This window comes from Lissotriton vulgaris, chromosome 11, assembly GCF_964263255.1.
Source record: "Lissotriton vulgaris chromosome 11, aLisVul1.2, whole genome shotgun sequence".
In the NCBI taxonomy this organism is placed as follows: Eukaryota; Metazoa; Chordata; class Amphibia; order Caudata; family Salamandridae; genus Lissotriton; species Lissotriton vulgaris.
Genome location: NC_141699.1, coordinates 259,191,558 through 259,213,540, shown reverse-complemented (window position 1 = coordinate 259,213,540; position 21,983 = coordinate 259,191,558). Strand labels below are relative to the sequence as shown.

Sequence of the window (21,983 nt, the reverse complement as noted above, 5' to 3'; positions counted from 1 at the left end):
AAACATTATTTTTACAGAAGCTTGGGTCTAACTGTATAACACTCTCCCTGGAACTGAAGTTGATCTTCTTGAAGTGCTTAGAGACCTTCCAGTATTAAGCACTCTACAAGTCAAAATTAACATAACATTACATTGGACCCTGAGCGAAGAGCTAGGCACAGTATATTTTAAAAGACAAGAAGAAAGGTTGTTTGTATTGGCAATGATGTGGTTATTATTTGGGGGCTTTTAGGGTATCGGAGCCATTAGGTGGTAGGAGTGGAAGTGGCGTTAGGCAGGGGACGCAGTGGATAGAGGTGAAGGGGCAGAATTGGGTCGGCATTAGGAGTGTTTCAGTTGCTAAGACTTTTGAGAAGAGTGTTGAATGGGCTGAGATTGCCAGAAGGGGACTTTTGGTTCCATTCTTTTAGGACAAGGGCAAAGGCAGAGGCCAGAATGCTATCTCTGCATGATTTATTCTGTACTGCGTTGGATCAGAATTTAGGTTATTATGATGCATACCCGTCTCGTTATACCAGTATTTTTCACACTCACACGTGTTGTGGCTATTTGTTAGCACCATCTTGCATGATATGGAGCCATGGGGAGTTACGATTAGGCAACATCCCAGGGGTGACTCAGGCAAGTAGTGCAGTCCTGGCCAAAGCAGGGGGCCACTGGCAATTCTACCCAAGGGAGCGGAGTCAGCAGGGGTTTTTGGGTGACGTGTTAGTTTTAGATGATCCTTTTTGTCAGTAAGTGCCTCCCAACCACTGAGGAAAAAGGGCAAAATGGTTGAAGTGGCCTAGTAAGAGTTGGAATTTTTGTAAAGAAGGGGGTTTATTTATAAGATGAGCAAGGTTTTGGGGGAATAGGTGTCTAGGGCTTTTGTCATGTATTGATGTCTCTAGTGTGCAGGTGTAGATCTGGTGACAGGTTTGTTGAAGGGACCAACTCAAGGTGATTAGGGGAGTGTGAAGAGAGAAGGAGGTGCTTCAGACAGAGCTAATACAAATTAGAGGAATGGGCAGAAGCAAGGGAGGCGGCACAGATAGAGCAGCATAGTAGTAATGAGAATTACTAAGGGAGAGGAGTTGGCCTAACAGCTAGGGGTGTCGACCGCGAATCTGGGAAACTGGGTTCGAGTCTCGGCAATGATGAAGAACCTTCGGTGATTCAGGGGAAATCACTTAATCTTCCCATGCCTAACCAAAATGAATGTGTGTCCTCATTTAACGTAACTGATGCTATGTAAAGCGCTCTGATACCTGATTCGGGTCAAGTTTGCGCTCTATAAAACTCTGCAAAAACAACGTGTTGTGCAGAAGTAAGAGCAAGTGTATGGGATGTTTAGGTGCTGGGGGTATTGGACTGGTATTTTTTTGTTGAGTGAGGCATGATTTGATCCATAAATCACCGGGCCAGGATTTGTGTTACTGTGATGCACATTTCTAATTAAAGAGTCTTTTTTCACACTTACACTTGTGGTTATTGGTTAGTGCGGTCTTGCCTGATGACCAGAATGTCATGGTGTATCTGTTGTAGCCTCCACAACCTTTTTTGGCAAGGTGTAGACTTATTAGGTTAATCTAGTTCTGTGATGGAATTAATTAAGGCAGATATCACAATGGTATTACCATGAGGAAAAACGAAGAGAGACTAGTGCGAGGGTCAGACTGCGATGACTCCTTTAAAGACTTAGGAAATGGAATACATTTCAGCCCGGTTTATGCTTAAATTATATAAATATTTGGTTCAGTCAGCCTGGATGTGATCTGTTGACATATGTTGTCCTTGATAGCTGGTAGAAGAGTGAGAAGGCGTTTGTTTTTTATACCAGATTGGTGATCATATAATTGCCAGTCAAGATATTCTTACATCTAATGTCAGCCAAGGATGATCCCTGTACCTGTGGTGGGCAGTTGGTACTGTGAACCATTGGAATAAGCAATTGGCCAAGGTGGGGGAGTAAAATTGATGAGGGAAAATAAAGAAACCGTTGCTAAGGATAAGTATAGTTCAGTAAAGGGTCTAAGTTTTATGGAGGAGGGTGAAGCATGTTTTCTTGCACAGAATGGAAGCTGTTCAACATCATCAGAGTAGAGGAGTCCACACCAGTCTCCTGAACAAAGCACAGCATTGTCAAGTCCAGCATCTTCGTCCTGGTCCAGCACACACAAACCACCACCAAACCAGCCCTCTGAAACTGGAATACCCCTCTCAACACCCACCAACTCAAACACAGCAACAGCCTCACCAATGCCATGAAAAATTTCAACATTTCGACTACCTCCTGTGCTGTCTCCCTGATCCCCTTCAAACAAGGCAACATAACAGAATCTAGACCCCAGGCCAGTTGGTACACGAGAAACTAAAACTGATGAAACACAACTGCAAACAACTGGGAGCAAATGGAGAATGAGCCAAGATAATATGGAAAGGATCACATTCAAATCCACCACAACACGCTACCACCAAATGATCCAGACCACCAAAAGCACTGCTCTGGTGGACTGCATAGAAGTCAACTATAATGGAAGCAAAGACATTTTGCCCATTGTGAAGGATTTAACCTCACCTGTGGCTGCCTCCAACTAAATCAGCACCTCGCAGGACTTTGTCAACAGTCTCTCTTAGTTCGTCTGGAACAAAATCAACACCATTTACAGCAACTTCAACCCGCAACCAGAATTGATAGACCTAGCCAAACGCCTCCTGATCTTAAACAAAGAACCAACGCTAACTACTGGGTCCATCTTCCACCCATGTAAAATTGCGCCACCAGAAAGTCCATCCACTCAGGGGCCCCAATGGCCCCCCACCACACCAACTGCACCCCAACAGCGCTATGCTTGCACCTATTCTGAATGCCTCACCTCTTCCGTAACCTTCTTAGATGCTTGGAAACACGAGACTGTCCTCCCATTGCTGAAGAAATCCTTGGTTGTCCCTTCAACACTCGCCAACTACAGGCTGATCGCCCTGCTACCATTCCCAGCCAATGCCCTAGAGAAAATCATCAACAAATGTCTCAATGAATACCTCAACGACCTCAAAGTCCTCGACACCACTCAGTCTAGTTTCAGACCCAACAACAGCATAGAAACTGCCCTCGTCTCCACCACAGATAACATCTGCATGATTCCAGATAGAGGAGAGACAGCACCCCTCATGCTCCTAGACTTATCTGCACAGTTTGACACAGTCTCCCACCCCATCCAAAGTATACTCAACCTCAGAATCTAAGTACATGCACTCCAATGGATTTACTCAATCCTGACTGGAAGGACCGAGTCAGTCGGCCTTACACTTTACATCTTGGATGCCCGAAACCTAATTTGTGGAGTTCTGCAAGGATCCTCCATAAGCTCACCCCTCTTCAACGCATACATGATCCCTCTAGCCAGCATCCTCCACTCTCACTATATTTAACTCCTCTCCTACACCAACAAATAACTCACTCTCCCTCACTGATAAAATGCCAAGTACCAATGTCAAGTCCAATGACTGAAATTTCCCACTCAATGAAGATCAACTGAGATTACACTTGGTGCCCAAAGACTAGGACTGACACCCACCTGCACCACCCACGCCAAGAACCTTGGGATCGCCATAAACTGCAAACTTGATATGACTGCCAAAATCAACACCATCACCACCTCTAGCATCTATACTATATCTCCGCATGAGCACCTGGAAAACTGTCATGCACGCCATGGTCACAAGCAAACCGGAATATGAAGACACCCTTTATGCCGGGATCATTCAGAACTCGACAGCTAGAATCTCTCCCAACCTCCCACTCTGAACTCACATTACACCACACCTGAAGGAGCTCCACTAGCTCCCCCATACTCAAACTAGCACAAATCAAACTCTGCACCCATGCTTTAAAGGCGTTACGTACCACTGGTCCACCATACTTCAACAATTGCATCTGCTTTCACAAACCTTCCAAACACCTCTGCTCATCCAGACTCCTACTTGTGCACATCTCATGCAAATGGAAAACCAGATCCGATGGGTAAGCTTTCTCCTCCATCGCTCCTAAAGGATGGAACAACCTATCACTACACAGAAAAACCTCCTCCTCAATTCTTGAATTCTGCAAGGAGCTGAAGACCTGGCTTGTCAACTACAAACTTGGGTATAGCTAGGCTCACAACTGCTCAGAGTCAGGATACCCTACGGCAGAGGTCTTCAAACTGTGGGGAGCGTGGATGGGTTCCCAGCGGGGCGCAAATCCCTCTGCAAGTACATGTAAATGAAGATGGCCTGGAAGTACGGCAATGTTTATTTGCTGCATTTCCAGGCTATCTTCATTGACTCAGAGCCCTTGAAGTTTAACTGAGAACTGCTATCGGAGAGCAGTGGGGGCGGGGGATCAGTGAGTGTGCTGGCAGGGTCAAAGAAGTCTCTAACAAAAATAAAAAGCCCAAGAGTTTTGTGTTTTCCCAGTCATTTAGGTGTGTATAAAATAATGCAAAACAGCATAATTGAAAAATAAATACAAGTTAAACTAACAGGTGATAAATGCACTCTTTTATGTTATGAAACCTCAGTTAGCAACTACCATTTTTCACATAGTTATGTATTTTCCGCATTTGCCACATAATCCATCATCTGATGCATTATTTGCAGATTTTAACAACAAAAAACTTGTTTCTAACTTAAGCGGTTCAAAAGTTACTAAAAATGCAGCAACACGTTACCTTGAGGCGGAAGGCCCTTTCTAGAGGTTGACTGGTCACCTTTCTGTTTCTTATTTCTAAATGTGAGAGTTAAAGTGGTAATTATGCCAGGAAAGTGTAAAAATTGAAAAATAATACAGTAATGCTATCACACAATATGCAGCATTATGCACCATGATAAAATGTTGCTGCATAATTTAGTGAACCCTGCTGCATAATTTAGCCTTCTCCTGCCGCATAATTCCAGTGGCCCTGTTTATAGTGCTAGGAGGACCCAGCCTGTGGCAGAAAGCATTGTGAATATATATGCAAGTCATTATTTTAGAATAGTATTTACATAGTCTAAACTAGGTTGCTGCTGCAGCAAAATGATGCAATGATTGAGATAAAACAAGTTCTTCCAAAATGTACTGTTTAGTCATAAGTAATAAACCTGTATCTAATGCAGACATTTTTGTCTCTCCACTATTCCAGATCTCAGCTGATAACACTCCTGTATTATATCTCAAAAAGAATACATCTTTGCCACCATGAATCTTTAAGCAGAGCTGCTTGAATAATTCAGCAGGAGAGGACCACATTATGCTGCAGGGTTGACTAAATTATGCAGCGAGAAAAGGTAAATTATGCGGCACAATGGGCCACATTTTGTGGTTAGCATTACTTCATTTTTTTGTCATTTCAACTTATGGTAATGCTGTCAGGGGAAATATTTCACCTCATTAGATCCAGTTTACCACCCTAATACAGCAGTAAGCAACTACAAGATTACAAGTCAATCTTTGCAAAGCGGCTTCTACTGCTCCGGAACACTTTGAGTAACTTTTGTTCTATTTGAGCTAGAATCAAGATTTTTTTGTTGGGATCTACAGATTATGGATTATGTAGCAAATGTGGTAAACTCATATTTATGTGGAAAAAGCTGCTGCTGCAGAAACGGATAATTCCAGTGGCCCTGGCTTTAAGTGACTCAATCCATTAACGGCTGGTAAGAAGTTTGCTTTCTTCTTTAACTTTCTACACAACCACAACACCCTTCACTCCTCAAAGTCAGCATTAACCATCATGGGGCATTTTTTTGTAAAAGCTGAGTCCATGGGATGGCAGCTAGAAGGCCAGCAGGGTTGCATTCAGATGCAGAGCCCTAATCTTCTCGACCTCTAGGGCCTCACAGTAATGATCTAGAAGAGGAAAGGACTGAGATTCACAGATATTGTCAAAGAGAAGGCCCAGAATAGGGAGAACTGTATGAGGACTCATTTTTATGTTAAAAACTGGCCAGAGACAGTTTCTTCAGAGAGATGCCCTACAGAAGGGGACATTAAAGGGTCATTCAGTAGTGAAGCTGGTACTGTTGCCAGGTGTGTGAGTGGCCACTGCTGGTTATCATTAAAGAGGCAGGTGAAGTAGGACTGGGGCCCACTGCATCACAATTCTGTCTACCTTTAAAAAAGGGGCATGGCAGCTTATTTTCCTTTCTAGCATTAGGACCGAGGTGATGGTCGGCCATGGTGGGGAAGAGGTCAAAGATGCAGAGGCGATTGCCTGCTACTCAGGACAGCAGGTGTAGTTGCATTGGGGGTCAAAGATTGTGAGGTGCTCAAAACACCCATTATGGGGATAAGATTTTTGGGGATAATACATGTTTTTGCTTGATGCATTTGCTGTTTTCATATTTAGTGCGGTTTATAAGCTATAGCAAAAGTATTCCTGAAATCATCTCATAAGCCCCTCCCCCTGCACGCCGCCATGTCCCTCCAGCTTCCCCAATCCTTGCCATAAAGTTTTGGGGGGGGGGGCCCAACCTCAAAACATTTTGCTTAATGGGGGCTTTGAGCAAAAAAGTTTGAAAACTTCTGCCATACGGGGTGATAGTGCGCGCAACAAATCAGAATAACATAATCAATCCCTAAAATGTTTGGGTCCCTGATCTACATTTAGGATGATGAATCTAACCTTCCGAAAGAGTAATGATGAGAGGAGGCAGGAGACTCCGTGGCAAGAGGCTGGTTATTTCCCACCTGAACTGTAAGCCCCACTGACTGGTCCATTTGCCGCCCCTTACCTTGTAGTAGCCTTGGTTGAGATAGGGTGGCTCTTAAGCAGCAGTAGATAACGGTGAAGAAGTAGTGCTGGGAAGGAGACTGGTCCATCCCGAATCGGTTTAGACACCAGGGGCATCGCGTAGCTCTGAGGAAGTCTCCAAAATAGGGACTGGGTCAGAGAATTCCCACCTCGCTGTGTCACCAGGGAACGATAAAGCTCACAAAGTGCAGGTGAGTTTCCTAAACGAACCTCGGATCAGGTAAGCAGAGCCAAACTTAGCATGACGCAGACAGAAATAGTGCACCTGCAGGAACAGAACACCACATGTTGTGAAAGGCAGAATCCCACAGCGATGAGTCACAAACTGCAATAACATAAAGAACACCCATGGAATGTGAAAGTATACTGCAAAAAACAAAATACACAAATAATCATACAATGCATGGATCGACACACAGTTCTAAGGATCAGTCTAAATCTCAAGTAAAACACTTCCAAATAAAACACAAACAGTGCAGGTCGATGCAGACACTCGGGCGGATTGGGAACACACGTATAACATAGACACAAGACATAGGCACACATTCACGGGCGCAGGAGGGAATGCAGACCAATGCACGGACGGACAGACAGACCCTGGGTCTGGACACGCACCTAGCAATAGACAGACACCTCCAAGAGATCGACGTTAAATATTGGATACACCCCTAAACACTGAACACAAAATCTCTATCAAACAACCCACTAATATGGCACACCTTCAAACACGTGCAAACATCCTCATGCACTGGAGACAAGCAGACACTTCTGGAGCTGTATTCAGGGACATAGACAACATAGGCGATTGAGCATGTGTGAGTGAAAGCAGCTGAGATTAAAACTGATCGCTACGCCTAGAGTTCTGCACTGAAAGCACGGACTTCTGCCAAAAACAGAAGCTACCGCCCATAAACACAAAGACCCACCCTCCCTGGAAGACTTGTCTGTCACTACTGTGATTGGAACGGAAAGGAGACATGAAAGCAAAAGCAATTACCTTTGCTTTAATAACATAGCGGCCATCTTGGAGTGGGAGGAGTACAATTTAACTAGAATAAGAATTCAATTGAAAAGGCAGGCCACAAGAGGTCGAAGATTCAATTTCAGAAACAAAAATTGACCTAATTAGACGTAAACTGTTCATGGGAATTATTTTTCTCTTTCAATGACACGCATACACAAAAGCCACTAACATTCTTTACTCTCAGAACAACCATATAGCTGGTGAGTTTTCAGATTGCTTATACTGAAATAGTCAATGGCTTCAGTCTAACTACGTGGGACATTTCTTTGGGTTGTTCTGTGACACTTAAATCGGGAGCAAAGCCAAGCAGTGAAATCCACATAATGAGCCAAATAGTATCAGAAAGTACTGTCTTTTATCAAAGAGAATTTCGAGAAATAGCCTAAAAGAGCTGCAACAGCCCTGAAGTTCTTATGAGGAGTGGCTAACGCAGTTGTTGAATTAAAACATAATGATAACTCATACTGCTGCGGGTCAGTTCAGTTCATATTTTAGAACATCCTTATTCCTCACTCGTCATTCTTACGTCTCAGCCCTACTTTTCATCTATCATCTCTTTTGGAACTACATGTACAGGCGGGCACTAGGATGTTGTCGCTGTTGCACGAATCAGGGGGTGCCGCGACATAGTCGGCAGGGTTGTGCTCCTTTGCTGGTTGCGTACTATTCTGAAGTCGTACTCCATCAGGCTTATCCCCCATCTTTCAATTTGCAGAGGAATTTTTGCGCTCAAATTGCCTTATATCGTGACCAGTGATTGGTGATTTGTCACAATGGGGAATGGCTTCCCGTAGATTAACATATGATGGTGCTCGCATGCCCACACTACCGCTAAGCTCTCTTTCTCTGGTTGAGAGTATGTCCTTTCTATGTCTGACAGGCTCCTACTGGCATACGCAACAATCTGTCTTGGTTCAATCTCTTCCTGGCATATGTTGTGTGAGAATGGCTCCTAACCCCACTTGGCTGGCCTCTAGAGTGAGCTCGGTGCATAGGGATTCATCGAAGTAGGTGAGGTAGTCTACTGCTGTGCCTGCATGCCGGCTGTCTTCAAGCCCCCTGTCGCACTCTGAGGTCCAGAAGTATGACTGTCCCGGTTTAGTCAGTTCACAAAGTGGGGTGCTCACTGTGGTGAAGTCTTTGATGTAGCGAGCACAGTAGCTCTCCAGTCCAAGAAATTACCTCACCTCTGTGACGTCCATTGGGGGCCGTGTTTTGCGCAGCATTTTAACTTTGCTGCGGTCTGGTCGCATTCCTTTTCATGAGAAAATGTATCCAAAGAACACGAGTTCTTCCTTCTCCAGCTTGCACTTGTCTTCATTTAGCGTTGGGCACTGCCAAGCAACGTACAGAAAACTACGAACAACGACACTGAGGAGGGTGCGGATGGAGCACCGCACAGCAGCAAAGAACCTTTTAGGGCAGTGTGGGATGAGCGTTGTAACAGACCCCCGGACGCTGCAATTAGGGACTTGTGTTCTTGTGAACTGTATAGGAACAACAGTCAGAGTTTTGGATGTGATGAAGGAAGCTAAAATAACAAAAAAATGGCATAGGGGAGAACTCCTCTCCCTGGTTCCAGTTCCGGGTCGCCAGGGTTGGGTTGAGTCCAGGCTGGTTGGGTCTCTCTCTCTCTCCCTCTGTCTCTCTCTGTCTCTCTCTCTCTCTCTCTCTCTCTCTCTCTCTCTCGGTAGGTGGGAAGGAAAAGAAAAGAGACCGGGTCAATGTTCTCTTCATGGAACACCCTGACAGTGCTACCGTCATCAATCTATTGTGGTGGAAAAAGGCCTTTGGGACATTTTGTCTGTCTTCTACCCATGTATTACCGACCCGTGCCTCAGACCCCCCCCCGACCAAACCGATCCCCTGAGAGGTACTTGCCTTAAGCCACGGTCTGTCTCCTGGACCGTGGCGTGGGGACCCGGGGCGTCTTCCCCTTCCTGCAGCTCTCCGGGTTTGGTTGTCGTATATACACTCCTCTGGACCTGTCTCGTCTTCTCTTCGTCGTTGTTTTCCTCCTCACTCTTCTCTCCCGTACTCGCTCTTTGCCTCCTTTCCTCCTCACTGTCCTCTCCCGTACTCGCTCTCTGCCTTCTTTCCTCCTCGCTCTCCTCTCCCGTTCTCGCTCTCCGCCTCCTTTCCTCCTCGCTCTCCTCTCCCGTACTCGCTCTCTGCCTCGCTCTCCTCTTCCGTACTCGTCAGAGGCCCCTCCCCGCACGTTCTGGCAAAAGCTAGACCGCTGCTCACTTCCGGTTGTGCGGGATCCATAGGCTCCAGGAATGTGTATTGTCTGGAATGAAAAAGGTTGTAACGCTAAAAGCCATCTGAGGATGCGGGGGTTAGTGTATTTATTGTGTACAAGCCAGGTAAGAAGGGCATGATCTGTAAGCACAGTGAACGAACGTCCCAACAGGTAATATTGTAGTGCTTCAATGGCCCATTTTCTGGCTAGGCATTCTTTTTCAATGGTTGAATAATGCGTTTTTTAGGGGAACAATTTTCTACTGAGGTAGAGAAGAGGGCTCAGGTTACCGGTGGAGTTAGCTTGATATAGCACCGCACCTAGCCCCAGACCAGAAGCATCAGTCTGGAGGATGAACTATTTATGGAAATCTGGACAGCATAATACTGGGGCTGTGCAGATGGCTTGTTTCAGGGCTTGGAAGCTATCTTCGTGTTTAACGTCCCATGTGGTTATGCGAGAGGGGTAGGTCTTTGTCAGGAGATCGGTTAGGGGGCTGGCCAGAGAGGAAACATTCAGTATGAAACTCCTGTAATATCCTATGAACCCAAGAAAAGAGCGTATATCACTTTTGGGAACAGGGAGTGCTCTGATGGCCTCTATTTTGCTCATTTGAGGTTTGATTAGACCTGCCTGTATCGTATAACCTAGGTACTGGATGGTATCTGTGCCCAACATGGATTTATTTGGGTTTATGGTGAGCTGGGCAGCTTTGATAGCCGATAACACAGCAGTTAAGTGCTGTAGATGGTCCTCCCAAGTGAGGCTGAAGATGACGATGTCGTCTAAATAAGCAGAGATATAATCAACATAGGGTTTCAGCAAGCGGTTCATCAACCGTTGGAACATCTCCGGGGCCCCATGTAGACCGAAGGTGAGCACTTTAAACTGGTACAGTCCTGAGGGGGTTGAAAAGGCCGTTATTTCTCTAGCCTGTGGGGACAGGGAAATCTGCCAATAACCCTTGATCAGAACAAGGGTTGACATATACTTAGTGTCACCTAGCCGTTCAATCAATTCATCGATTCTGGGCATAGGGTACGATTCGAACTTGGTGATTCCGTTTACTTGACGGAAGTCTAATCAGAAGTGCAGACTACCGTCGGGTTTTGGTACGATTACAATTGGAGAGCACCAATTGCTTTTAGAAGGTTCAATAATGTGGGCCTGTAACATGGCGGTCACCTCTTTCTCTACTACTTCTCTTCTCACCGCTGTAATGCGGTATGGTTTTTGTTTTATGAGAGTCTGATCTAGGGGTATGAACTTGTGTTGTACCAGAGTGGTCAACCCGGCTGTGGAAGAAAAGAGACCAGGAAAACAGTCTAACATAGTGGTTAGCTGGGCTTTTTGGGCGGAGGGTAGGATATTCCCTGTTGGAATTGATTCGATCTGGTTTTCTCGAGTGCTGGCGGTGGGAATATCCAGGGGTTTTTCAATACTCACAAGCAATACCGGTGTACCTGTCCCAGTAAGCGCTACGGGCTCTTCCCATTTCTTCAGGAGATTCACGTGATATATTTGTTGGCCCCCAGTCCGCATTGGTAGGAGAACGCTATAAGTGACTGGGGTTACTTTTTTTTCAATAATGTAGGGCCCCTACCACTGTGTCAACAGCTTGTTCTCTGTGGACGGGAGTAGAAGGAGCACCTTTTCCCCAGGTTTTAACTTCTCTCAACTGGCTATTTCGATCATGGTAGGTCTTTTGTGTATTTTGTGCTTTTTCCATGTTGTAATGTAGCAGGCCCCATATCCTTGTTACTGACGATTTTAGATCAGCTGCATATCGCGTCAAAGGTAGTCCCTCAGCCTCCCCCACCCATTGCTCTGCTGCCATATCCAGCACTGTCCTGGGTTTTCTTCTGAACAGTAATTTGAAGGTAGAGTAGCCTGTGGATCTCTGCTCATGTGTTCTTATGGCAAAGAGGACCGGGGTAGTTTTTGATCCCAGTCCCTTCCTGTCTCTGAAATAACTTTTCGTAACATTAGCTTAATGGTCTTATTATAACGTTCTACAAGACTGGCTGTTTGGGGGTGGTAGGCTGAGGTACAGATTTGCTTAATTCCCAGGATCTCACAGACCTCTACCATTAGATGGGACATGAAGGGGGTCCTTGATCGGTGAGGATTTCATAAGGGAATCCTACTCTGGAAAACAAGGTTATCATGGCTTGGGCTACAGTAGGAGTGGTCATGCTAGATAACGGGAAAGCTTCAGGGTACCTGCTCGCATAGTCTACTATAGCCAGGATATATTTATGTCCCCGGGCTGAGGGAGGCAGGGGTCCAATCAGATCCATACTGACCCTTCGATAATGGGCAACTCCTTCTGGGTTCATGTATTGGCATCGTACACAGGTTGCACAATGTTTTGACACATCTGTGTATAGCCCTGGCCAGTAGAACCTTCCTAACATGTACTTGAGGGTGTTTTCTTTGTCGTAGTGTCCTCCCCCTGTATGGTTGTGGGCCAACTGTAAAACATGCTTTCCAAAGAGAAGGGGAAAAACCAACTGGGTAGTGGAGTGGGCCCCCCTTTCACAGCTCATCTTTCATTAACAAGAAATAGGGTCCTACCTGGTCTGGCTCTTGTTCCTGGACCGGTTCCCACGCGTGGACAAGGGTGTTGTCTTCCCATTCGGCTGTACAGAAGCTAGCCGGGTACACCCCATAAGGGTCTGCAAGGGAGAGAGGAAAAACATGGAGTGATGTATGCAACCGTCGATAGTCCTCCTTTTCCCTCCGTCTTTCTCTCCTGCTCTTTTTAGGGCTCGGCCTACGTCACCACGAAGTGGGGCGGAGCTTCGAGCTCTATTGTTATAAAAAAAAAAAAAGTTTCTTTAGGGCTCGGGCCAGAAACATTCCTTAGTGCGTGTGGTTGTTTTATGGCATCTGCATAGTGATTCGTCTTCGCTGTGCTGTCTTTGTAGTAGCCTTGACGCGATAGGCTTTATGTGATTTGCGTCCGCCATTGTGGGCATTTTCTCTGCGGTTTCGCGCACGGGCGTCCATAAATAAAAATTAGGAGCTGTCAGGGTGCCTCGTTAAGTGAATGCAGACGGCCGGGGCGCGTTCACCGGGGAGCTGGCTCGCTCTGCACTGCAGCCTCAGCCTCACCTCTGCTCTGCTGCCAGACACTCAGTGCTGCTAGCTCAGTGGGTTAGGCGCTGGTAGCAGAGGTCTATCACTGAACTTTCCATTCTTCTTTTGAGTTTGAATTGGAATACGGCAATACAATTTGTGTGTTTGCATGTGTCTGCTTTAAAAATTGTACTAATAATTACGTTTTGTCACCTGTAAAATCAATATAGAATATTAGTAAACTTTTTGGTTTTTCCAGGTTATGCCTCCAGGCTCATCAGCACAAGGCTGCATTCATACATCCTTTGCATTGCTTGTTACCTCATTAAGAATGCGGAAGTCGTCTGCTGTGAGTGTGTTTACATCTGTCTTTGTTGCTTGTGCGACATGAGGCGTGCAGAGTGGCGGTGAGTGCAGAGTGGCGATAACTGCAGAGTGGCGGTGACTGCAGAGTGGCGGTGACTGCAGAGTGGCGGTGACTGCAGAGTGGAGGTGACTGCAGTGGCGGTGTGTGCAGAGTGGCGATGTGTGCAGAGTGGCGGTGACTGCAGAGTGGCGGTGACTGCAGAGTGGCGGTGAGTGCAGAGTGGCGGTGAGTGCAGAGTGGCGGTGAGTGCAGAGTGACTACAGAGTGGCGGTGAGTGCAGAGTGGCGGTGAGTGCAGAGTGGCGGTGAGTGCAGAGTGGCGGTGAGTGCAGAGTGGCGGTGAGGGTGAGTGCAGAGTGGCGGTGAGTGCAGAGTGGCGGTGAGTGCAGAGTGGCGGTGACTGCGGAGTGGCAGTGACTGCAGAGTGGCGGTGAGTGCAGAGTGGCTGCAGAGTGGCGGTGAGTGCAGAGTGGCGTTGAGTGCAGAGTGGCGTTGAGTGCAGAGTGGCGGTGAGTGCAGAGTGGCGGTGAGTGCAGAGTGGCGGTGTGTGCAGAGTGGCGGTGACTGCAGAGTGGCGGTGAGTGCAGAGTGGCGGTGAGTGCAGAGTGGCGGTGAGTGCAGAGTGGCGGTGAGTACAGAGTGGCGGTGAGGGTGAGTGCAGAGTGGCGGTGAGTGCAGAGTGGCGGTGAGTGCAGAGTGGCGGTGACTGCAGAGTGGCGGTGAGTGCAGAGTGGCGGTGACTGCAGAGTGGCTGTGAGTGCAGAGTGGCGGTGAGTGCAGAGTGGCGGTGTATGCAGAGTGGCGGTGAGTGCAGAGTGGCGGTGACTGCAGAGTGGCGGTGAGTGCAGAGTGGCGGTGACTGCAGAGTGGCGGTGACTGCAGAGTGGCGGTGTGTGCAGAGTGGCGGTGAGTGCAGAGTGGCGGTGAGTGCAGAGTGGCGGTGAGTGCAGAGTGGCGGTGAGGGTGAGTGCAGAGTGGCGGTGAGTGCAGAGTGGCGGTGAGTGCAGAGTGGCGGTGAGTGCAGAGTGGCGGTGACTGCAGAGTGGCGGTGAGTGCAGAGTGGCGGTGACTGCAGAGTGGCGGTGAGTGCAGAGTGGCGGTGAGTGCAGAGTGGCTGTGAGTGCAGAGTGGCGGTGAGTGCAGAGTGGCAGTGTATGCAGAGTGGCGGTGAGTGCAGAGTGGCGGTGACTGCAGAGTGGCGGTGAGTGCAGAGTGGCGGTGACTGCAGAGTGGCGGTGACTGCAGAGTGGCGGTGTGTGCAGAGTGGCGGTGAGTGCAGAGTGGCGGTGAGTGCAGAGTGGCGGTGAGTGCAGAGTGGCGGTGAGTGCAGAGTGGCGGTGAGTGCAGAGTGGCGGTGAGTGCAGAGTGGCGTGAGTGCAGAGTGGCAGTGAGTGCAGAGTGGCGGTGAGTGCAGAGTGGCGGTGAGTGCAGAGTGGCGGTGAGTGCAGAGTGGCGGTGAGTGCAGAGCAGCAGTGAGTGCAGAGCGGCGGTGAGTGCAGGTGCAGAATAAACAGTGTGTGACTATGCAGGGTGACAATGGGAGTGTGCGGGTGAGCAGTGTGTGAATGTGTAGGGGCAGTGTGTGATTGTGCAGAAAACACCACACACACATACACCACACACACATAGCACACACACACCATAGACCCATACACCACACACACACCACACACACATAAGGCACACAGAAACCACACACCTTAGTCTCTCAACACCACACACTCGTCACCACTCAACACAACACACTCACCACCACACTCACTCCCCAGGCTCACCCCCACAGACTCACCGCCACACACTCACCAGTACACAGAATACAACACACAGAACAACACACCCCCAGCCGTCAATGAATGCTTTCACCATGCACAAACACCAACAACCATCAGCCATCTGTGCACGCTTTTACCAAGCACACACCCACCAGCCGTCAGTGCACCCTTCCACCAGGCACACACACCTTCAGCCGGCAGTGCACTTTTCCACCCAGCAATCGCAGTATGGTACACTTTACTTTTAAACATATTCATATAAAACACAGCATGCCACCTTTGGTAAAATTACAATCCAACCCACATAATTCCACTACACACCACATGCACACACTCCATAACACATGGCGAAAAGACATCGGCATTTACAATGCCATTAGCTCAAACTCAAATAAATCTGAGCCCGATTGCATTTCTAATGCTTGTTTCTTTACCCATCGTGCATTCCAAGTCACTGTCACTGAATGGAGCATCCTGTAACCAGTCCGTGGTATCCCTTCGATTTCATCTAGGTAGTGCTCAAACCTGGGGTGGTCGGTGCCAATAATGACAACACAACAGGTGATGGACCGAATGTGGATCAATGTCACACACTCACCCCAGTCCGAAGATCTGGGCCCAAATCCATCGTTATTTTGCACTCCACACCACCCCGGGTTAGACAATGGCGATATGCAAATCAGCTCTGACCCTGTGCCCCATGGGAACAGTCCAGTCCGAACTACAAAAGCCATGTCCTTCCCAGAACGGAATCAAGCATCCGAGGACCGGACCGGTTTCGAGGTAACACCTCTCATCAGCCCGGCTAGCTTGACTCCAGTGGTGTGGAGTGCCTGGGACCCACGTCTGGGCATCCCCAGCGCACTTAGGGCGGAATATGCAAACACAACAGGTGATGGACCGAATGTGGATCAATGTCACACACTCACCCCAGTCCGAAGATCTGGGCCCAAATCCATCGTTATTTTGCACTCCACACCACCCCGGGTTAGACAATGGCGATATGCAAATCAGCTCTGACCCTGTGCCCCATGGGAACAGTCCAGTCCGAACTACAAAAGCCATGTCCTTCCCAGAACGGAATCAAGCATCCGAGGACCGGACCGGTTTCGAGGTAACACCTCTCATCAGCCCGACTAGCTTGACTCCAGTGGTGTGGAGTGCCTGGGACCCACGTCTGGGCATCCCTAGCGCACTTAGGGCGGAATATGCAAACATAACAGGTGATGGACCGAATGTGGATCAATGTCACACACTCACCCCAGTTCGAAGATCTGGGCCCAAATCCATCGTTATTTTGCACTCCACACCACCCCGGGTTAGACAATGGCGATATGCAAATCAGCTCTGACCCTGTGCCCCATGGGAACAGTCCAGTCCGAACTACAAAAGCCATGTCCTTCCCAGAACGGAATCAAGCATCCGAGGACCGGACCGGTTTGAGGTAACACCTCTCAGCAGCCCGGCTAGCTTGACTCCAGTGGTGTGGAGTGCCTGGGACCCACGTCTGGGCATCCCCAGCGCACTTAGGGCGGAATATGCAAACACAACAGGTGATGGACCGAATGTGGATCAATGTCACACACTCACCCCAGTCCGAAGATCTGGGCCCAAATCCATCGTTATTTTGCACTCCACACCACCCCGGGTTAGACAATGGCGATATGCAAATCAGCTCTGACCCTGTGCCCCATGGGAACAGTCCAGTCCGAACTACAAAAGCCATGTCCTTCCCAGAACGGAATCAAGCATCCGAGGACCGGACCGGTTTCGAGGTAACACCTCTCATCAGCCCGGCTAGCTTGACTCCAGTGGTGTGGAGTGCCTGGGACCCACGTCTGGGCATCCCCAGCGCACTTAGGGGGGAATATGCAAACACAACAGGTGATGGACCGAATGTGGATCAATGTCCCACACTCACCCCAGTCCGAAGATCTGGGCCCAAATCCATCGTTATTTTGCACTCCACACCACCCCGGGTTAGACAATGGCGATATGCAAATCAGCTCTGACCCTGTGCCCCATGGGAACAGTCCAGTCCGAACTACAAAAGCCATGTCCTTCCCAGAACGGAATCAAGCATCCGAGGACCGGACCGGTTTCGAGGTAACACCTCTCATCAGCCCGGCTAGCTTGACTCCAGTGGTGTGGAGTGCCTGGGACCCACGTCTGGGCATCCCCAGCGCACTTAGGGCGGAATATGCAAACACAACAGGTGATGGACCGAATGTGGATCAATGTCACACACTCACCCCAGTCCGAAGATCTGGGCCCAAATCCATCGTTATTTTGCACTCCACACCACCCCGGGTTAGACAATGGCGATATGTAAATCAGCTCTGACCCTGTGCCCCATGGGAACAGTCCAGTCCGAACTACAAAAGCCTCAGGTAAAGAGGGAATGACCCCTACCTTCTGTATGTGTGGGTCATTGGCTACATCCAATAGGACCTCTGCTACTGGGTATGCTTTGGTATCCCCGTGAACACAAGTAAAATGTATGCGCTCATTCTCCCTTATGTATGGTCAGGATACTAAGGCTCTGTCAATCACAGTCACATGACAACCAGTGTCCAGTAGAGCCTGTTGTTTCTTCCCGTTCACTAGGACACTCTTCCTGTATTGGTGCAGCCCTTTGCCCGTCATGAATATCCGCCACCTAGTATACCTCACCTCCATGGGTTCTGCAGGAGGGGCCCAATGGAGACACAGGCGGCTATGTGTCCCCATTCTGCACAGTGGTAACATTTGGGCCCTTGCCCGCTTAGCCCAGGAGGGGGATAAATGGGGTGTGGAGACACACAGGGAACCGTCAGGGGTTTTGAGTCGGGTTGGGGTGCACTTCTCGGGGAAAAGAAAGGGGCCCGTGGTATACCAGCCTTGAACTCCGGGGACCTGGGAAAAGTGCAGGCTAGTTCCACCGCCATCGTGTAAGACAGGTTGGGATGTTGTTTTACCCATGAACAGGTGTTTGCTGGCAAGGCTTCTAGGAACTTTTCCATGTATACCCTTTCGGTGACCTCTTCCATACTAGAAGTGTGGGGTGTCAGCCACTGTTTTCCCAGATCCTCGATTCTATAGTAAAGAGCTTGTGGGTTGTCTCCAGTTGTCCACTTCTCCTTCCGGAATTTGGTTCTATAAAATTCCTAGTCACAACCCAAACGTTCAAGTAGCGCCTTCTTCACCTCTTCATAGGCAGTAGTACCGTCTGGGTTGGCGGCCTGATATGCCGCTTGGAGTTCTCCTGACAGGAAAGGGGCAATATATTGACTCCACCTTTCCTGGGACTAGGGGGCGGTGGTTGCTACTTTCTCAAAATTTATGAAGAAGTAGTCAGGGTTTTCTCCCTCTGGAATTTCTGCAGAATGGACCCTGGGATGTTTGGGCGCACGCTGGTGCTTACTATCACGTCTGTGAGCCATAGGATTGCGGTGTCTTGCACCTGTTGATTTGTTGTCAGCAGTGTGGCTTGCTCTCTCAAAGCGTCCTGCAGGGCTTCTCTATCTTTTTGGGCGGTTTGGACCTGCTGTTCAAACACCAGTTGTAGGTGCCTTTGTACTTCCGCCAGCTGGTTGATCATACTCTCAATGAGCATGGGTTGTGTCATGGTCAACATTTTGGGACTGGTCCCCCTTCTGACACCACTTTGTGGGGATGAGGGTTGTAACTGATCACTGGACACTGCAATAAGGGACACTTGCTTTTATTCTTGTGTTCTTGTGAACTGTAAAGTAACAACAGACAGAGTTCTGGATGTGATGTAGGAAGGGAAAATAAATTAAAACATAGCTTAGGGGAGAACTCTTCTCCCTGGTTCCTGCTCCGGGTCGTCAGGATTGGGTGGAGTCCAGGCTGGTCGGGTCTCGCGCTCTTTCTCTCTCGATAGGTGGAAAGGAAAAAAAAAGAGAACGGGGCCAATGTTGTCTTCGTGGAACACCCTGGCAGTGCTACCGTCACAATCTATTGTGGTGGGAAAGGGCCTGCGGGACGTTTTGGCTGTCTCCTACTCGTGTATTACCGACAAGTGCCTCCCCCCCGCCCCCATCAAATCGATCCCCTCAGAGGTACTCGCCTTAAGCCAAGGTCTGTCTCCGTGGCGTAAGGACCCGGGGTGTCTTCCCCTTCCTGCATACCACCGGGTTTGGTCGCCGTATATACACTCCTTTGGACCTGTCTCGTTTTCTTCTCTCCGTCGTCCTTTTCCTCCTCGCTCTTCTCTCCCTGTAGTGATGGAGATATGTGCACTCACTGGCGTGGTTTTGACCATTGCCCACCACCATCTCAGTATATTTTGCTATTATTTCCATATGTGTGATGCCTACTTTATTTCTGACTTTACCTCACCTATTGGCAGAGGTTACCTATTTGCTTTGGCATGATCTTATGCCTTCTTTCTACGGTCTTTGCTCTTTTTCGGGCCTAGAGGCCTATGCACGAGAGACACCATATTCTTTTCTGACACGATTGTTCTGAGCCGCTTGTAGGTGAAAGACCATGTTTTAGTTTCAAAGTGTTATTCGCTAGCTATGAACCAGAGAGGACCGGTTCTTATCGAAGGAATGTGCTCACTTCGCGCTGAGGTCATAGCAAAGGTTTAGCTACCCTGAGGAGTGGCCATGGTACCATGTGGCACTGGAATTCAGTGGGAACCATAGGAGGAGTTTGCTAGAAGTTTCGTTGAGAAACTGCGTTCTATATTAGTGAAGGGAGAGATTTACTGATCTGACATTCTGACATTCTGACATTTACTTGCTGCCGAGATCTTGCTAAGAAGTCATAGCGGTCTGGTGAAGCAGCGTGGTGCAGACGTGTACCTATGACTGTGGAACAGAGAGTCCTGATCGGACCAGAGGGAGAGAGAGAGGAACGAATCCTTCTAGAATGCCTAGGATTATGGTGAGGTTTTCCAAGTTGGCCTATTATATCTAACCATATGCTTACTTTTCAGCTTTTATGTGTATGAATGTTTTGGTGATCGTGATAATGTTTAGTTATTTCTTTTCTTGTCATCCTATTGTTAAGTAATAAAGAGACCCCAATGTGCATTAGTATCATTTGTCTGCTTTCCTTTGAGAAGGGGTGGGTGGACTCTTCTTAGCCAGGTGCTGTCGTACATAAGGATGTTGAGATTCCCTTCTTATATGCAACTGATGACAGGAAGGTGTGCTACTTCTAATCAGGGAATAACTACAAATGCAATCTTTATCTCATACATTCTGTAAGGGAAGGTCGGGCCCCTTGTCCATGTAAGGGAAATCGGCTCCCAACAGGCATGTCCAAATTATAGATGTTCCTCCCTCTCAGAATTGCCTTGTTGTCATGCCGAGTGCACGTTGTGTTGTGCCGAGTGCGCGTTGTGTCGCCAGGAGGCGTTGTTTCGTCGGAAGACGTTGTGTCGTGCCGAGTGCGCGTTGTGTCGCCGGGAGGCATTGTTTCGTCGGAAGACATTGCATCGTGCCGAGTGCGCGTTGTGTCGCCGGGAGGCGTTGTTTCGTTGGAAGACATTGTGTTGTGCCGAGTGCGCGTTGTGTCGCCAGGAGGCATTGATTCGTCGGAGGACGTTGTGTCGTGCTCAGTGCGCGTTGTGTCGCCGGGAGGCGTTGTTTCTTGCCGTGCAGTGGCGAGTTGTTTGCATTGTTGTACATATCCCCAGAGACTATGGCTCCAGATTTTCAGTACTTTTAGTTGTATGCGTGTGGACAGTTGTATTATCCCTTTCTCAGGTTGGTATTTTATGTGTCTATATGTGGTGCTTTTATGAGTCCTGAGGAGGGCTGTGGTAAGTAGCGGCTTGGAGTAGTTTAGTGAGTAGCAGGAGTTCCAAATTGTGCCAGAACCCAATTCACTACATCTTTGCGTCGACTCACAGGATCGAACAAGTGAAGTTGTGCAAGGGAAATCAATTATATCTTGGTGTATAGGCTTGCAGGATTGAACAGAGGAGAGTTGTGTATGGAGATTGTTTACATCTTGGCGTTCTGACATTTATGTTATGTTATGTTATGTTATATGCAATTTGTATAGAGCGCAAATACCCGTAGGTGTCTTATAGTGTTGAAGTTGAGTAAATTGTCGTAAAGAAAAGATACATTATGTTTTCTAGGAAAACAAAGACTGAATTTCAATTGCATTTGGAGATTCCTGGATGGGAATCGACTCCGTATGGAGCGCTGGCTCACAAATGGGCTAATTCTACTGGTTTAAGTGAAAACTTGAATTTGTGTTTATTAGAGGCTGAACCGGCCCAGGTGGTGTCATGTTTGCAGAAAGTGCCGGTTACGAAAGGTGAAGAGCTTCCTATTCTAGGACAAAGGGGATGGATTTTGCTAAATGCTTACAGATTAGTGCATAAAAAGTGTGTGAAGTTACAGCGTGAATGTAAAGAATTTGAAGAACAGTTTGTGGAGGTTAAAAATGCTAACACGCTGTTGAGATGTCAAAATAAATTATTGCCAGATAAATTGGAAACTTACCAGACGGTTGCAGAAAGAGCTGCAGTGTGTATTGCTAAGTACAAATACAGACATAGACGAGGCAGAGTTAACAGGAGAAAAGTACGCTTAGTCATTGCGAAAGCAGGGCTTGACTGGGATCCTGAAAAGTGGGATGGAAATATCTGAGACTCGTCAGAGTTTTCAAGTTCAGGTGAAGAGCATAGTAACAAAACTGAGTCTGTTCAAACTAGCACTGAGACTAAATCAGAAGAGCACAGAGAAGTGCGTGCGCAACAATACATCGGAGAA

The 21,983-nt window shown here is 48.0% G+C and overlaps 1 protein-coding gene across 2 annotated transcripts in view; it reads right to left on the bottom strand.

The window, feature by feature from the left end:
* PXMP2 (peroxisomal membrane protein 2) overlaps positions 1 to 7,666 on the bottom strand; it is a 77,932-nt gene extending 70,266 nt beyond the window's left edge. Inside the window, exons 1-2 of one of the 2 annotated variants that reach the window (XM_086943190.1) lie at positions 7,475 to 7,666; positions 6,736 to 7,020 (exon numbers count right to left, since the gene is read on the bottom strand). In XM_086943190.1, coding sequence (XP_086799316.1) covers positions 6,736 to 6,851 — 116 coding nt within the window. In that variant the 5' untranslated portion in view covers positions 6,852 to 7,020; positions 7,475 to 7,666. The remainder of the gene's footprint in view (positions 1 to 6,735; positions 7,021 to 7,474) is intronic. The other variant, XM_086943191.1, reaches the window with a different exon arrangement.
* Positions 7,667 to 21,983: the final 14,317 nt, after the last annotated feature.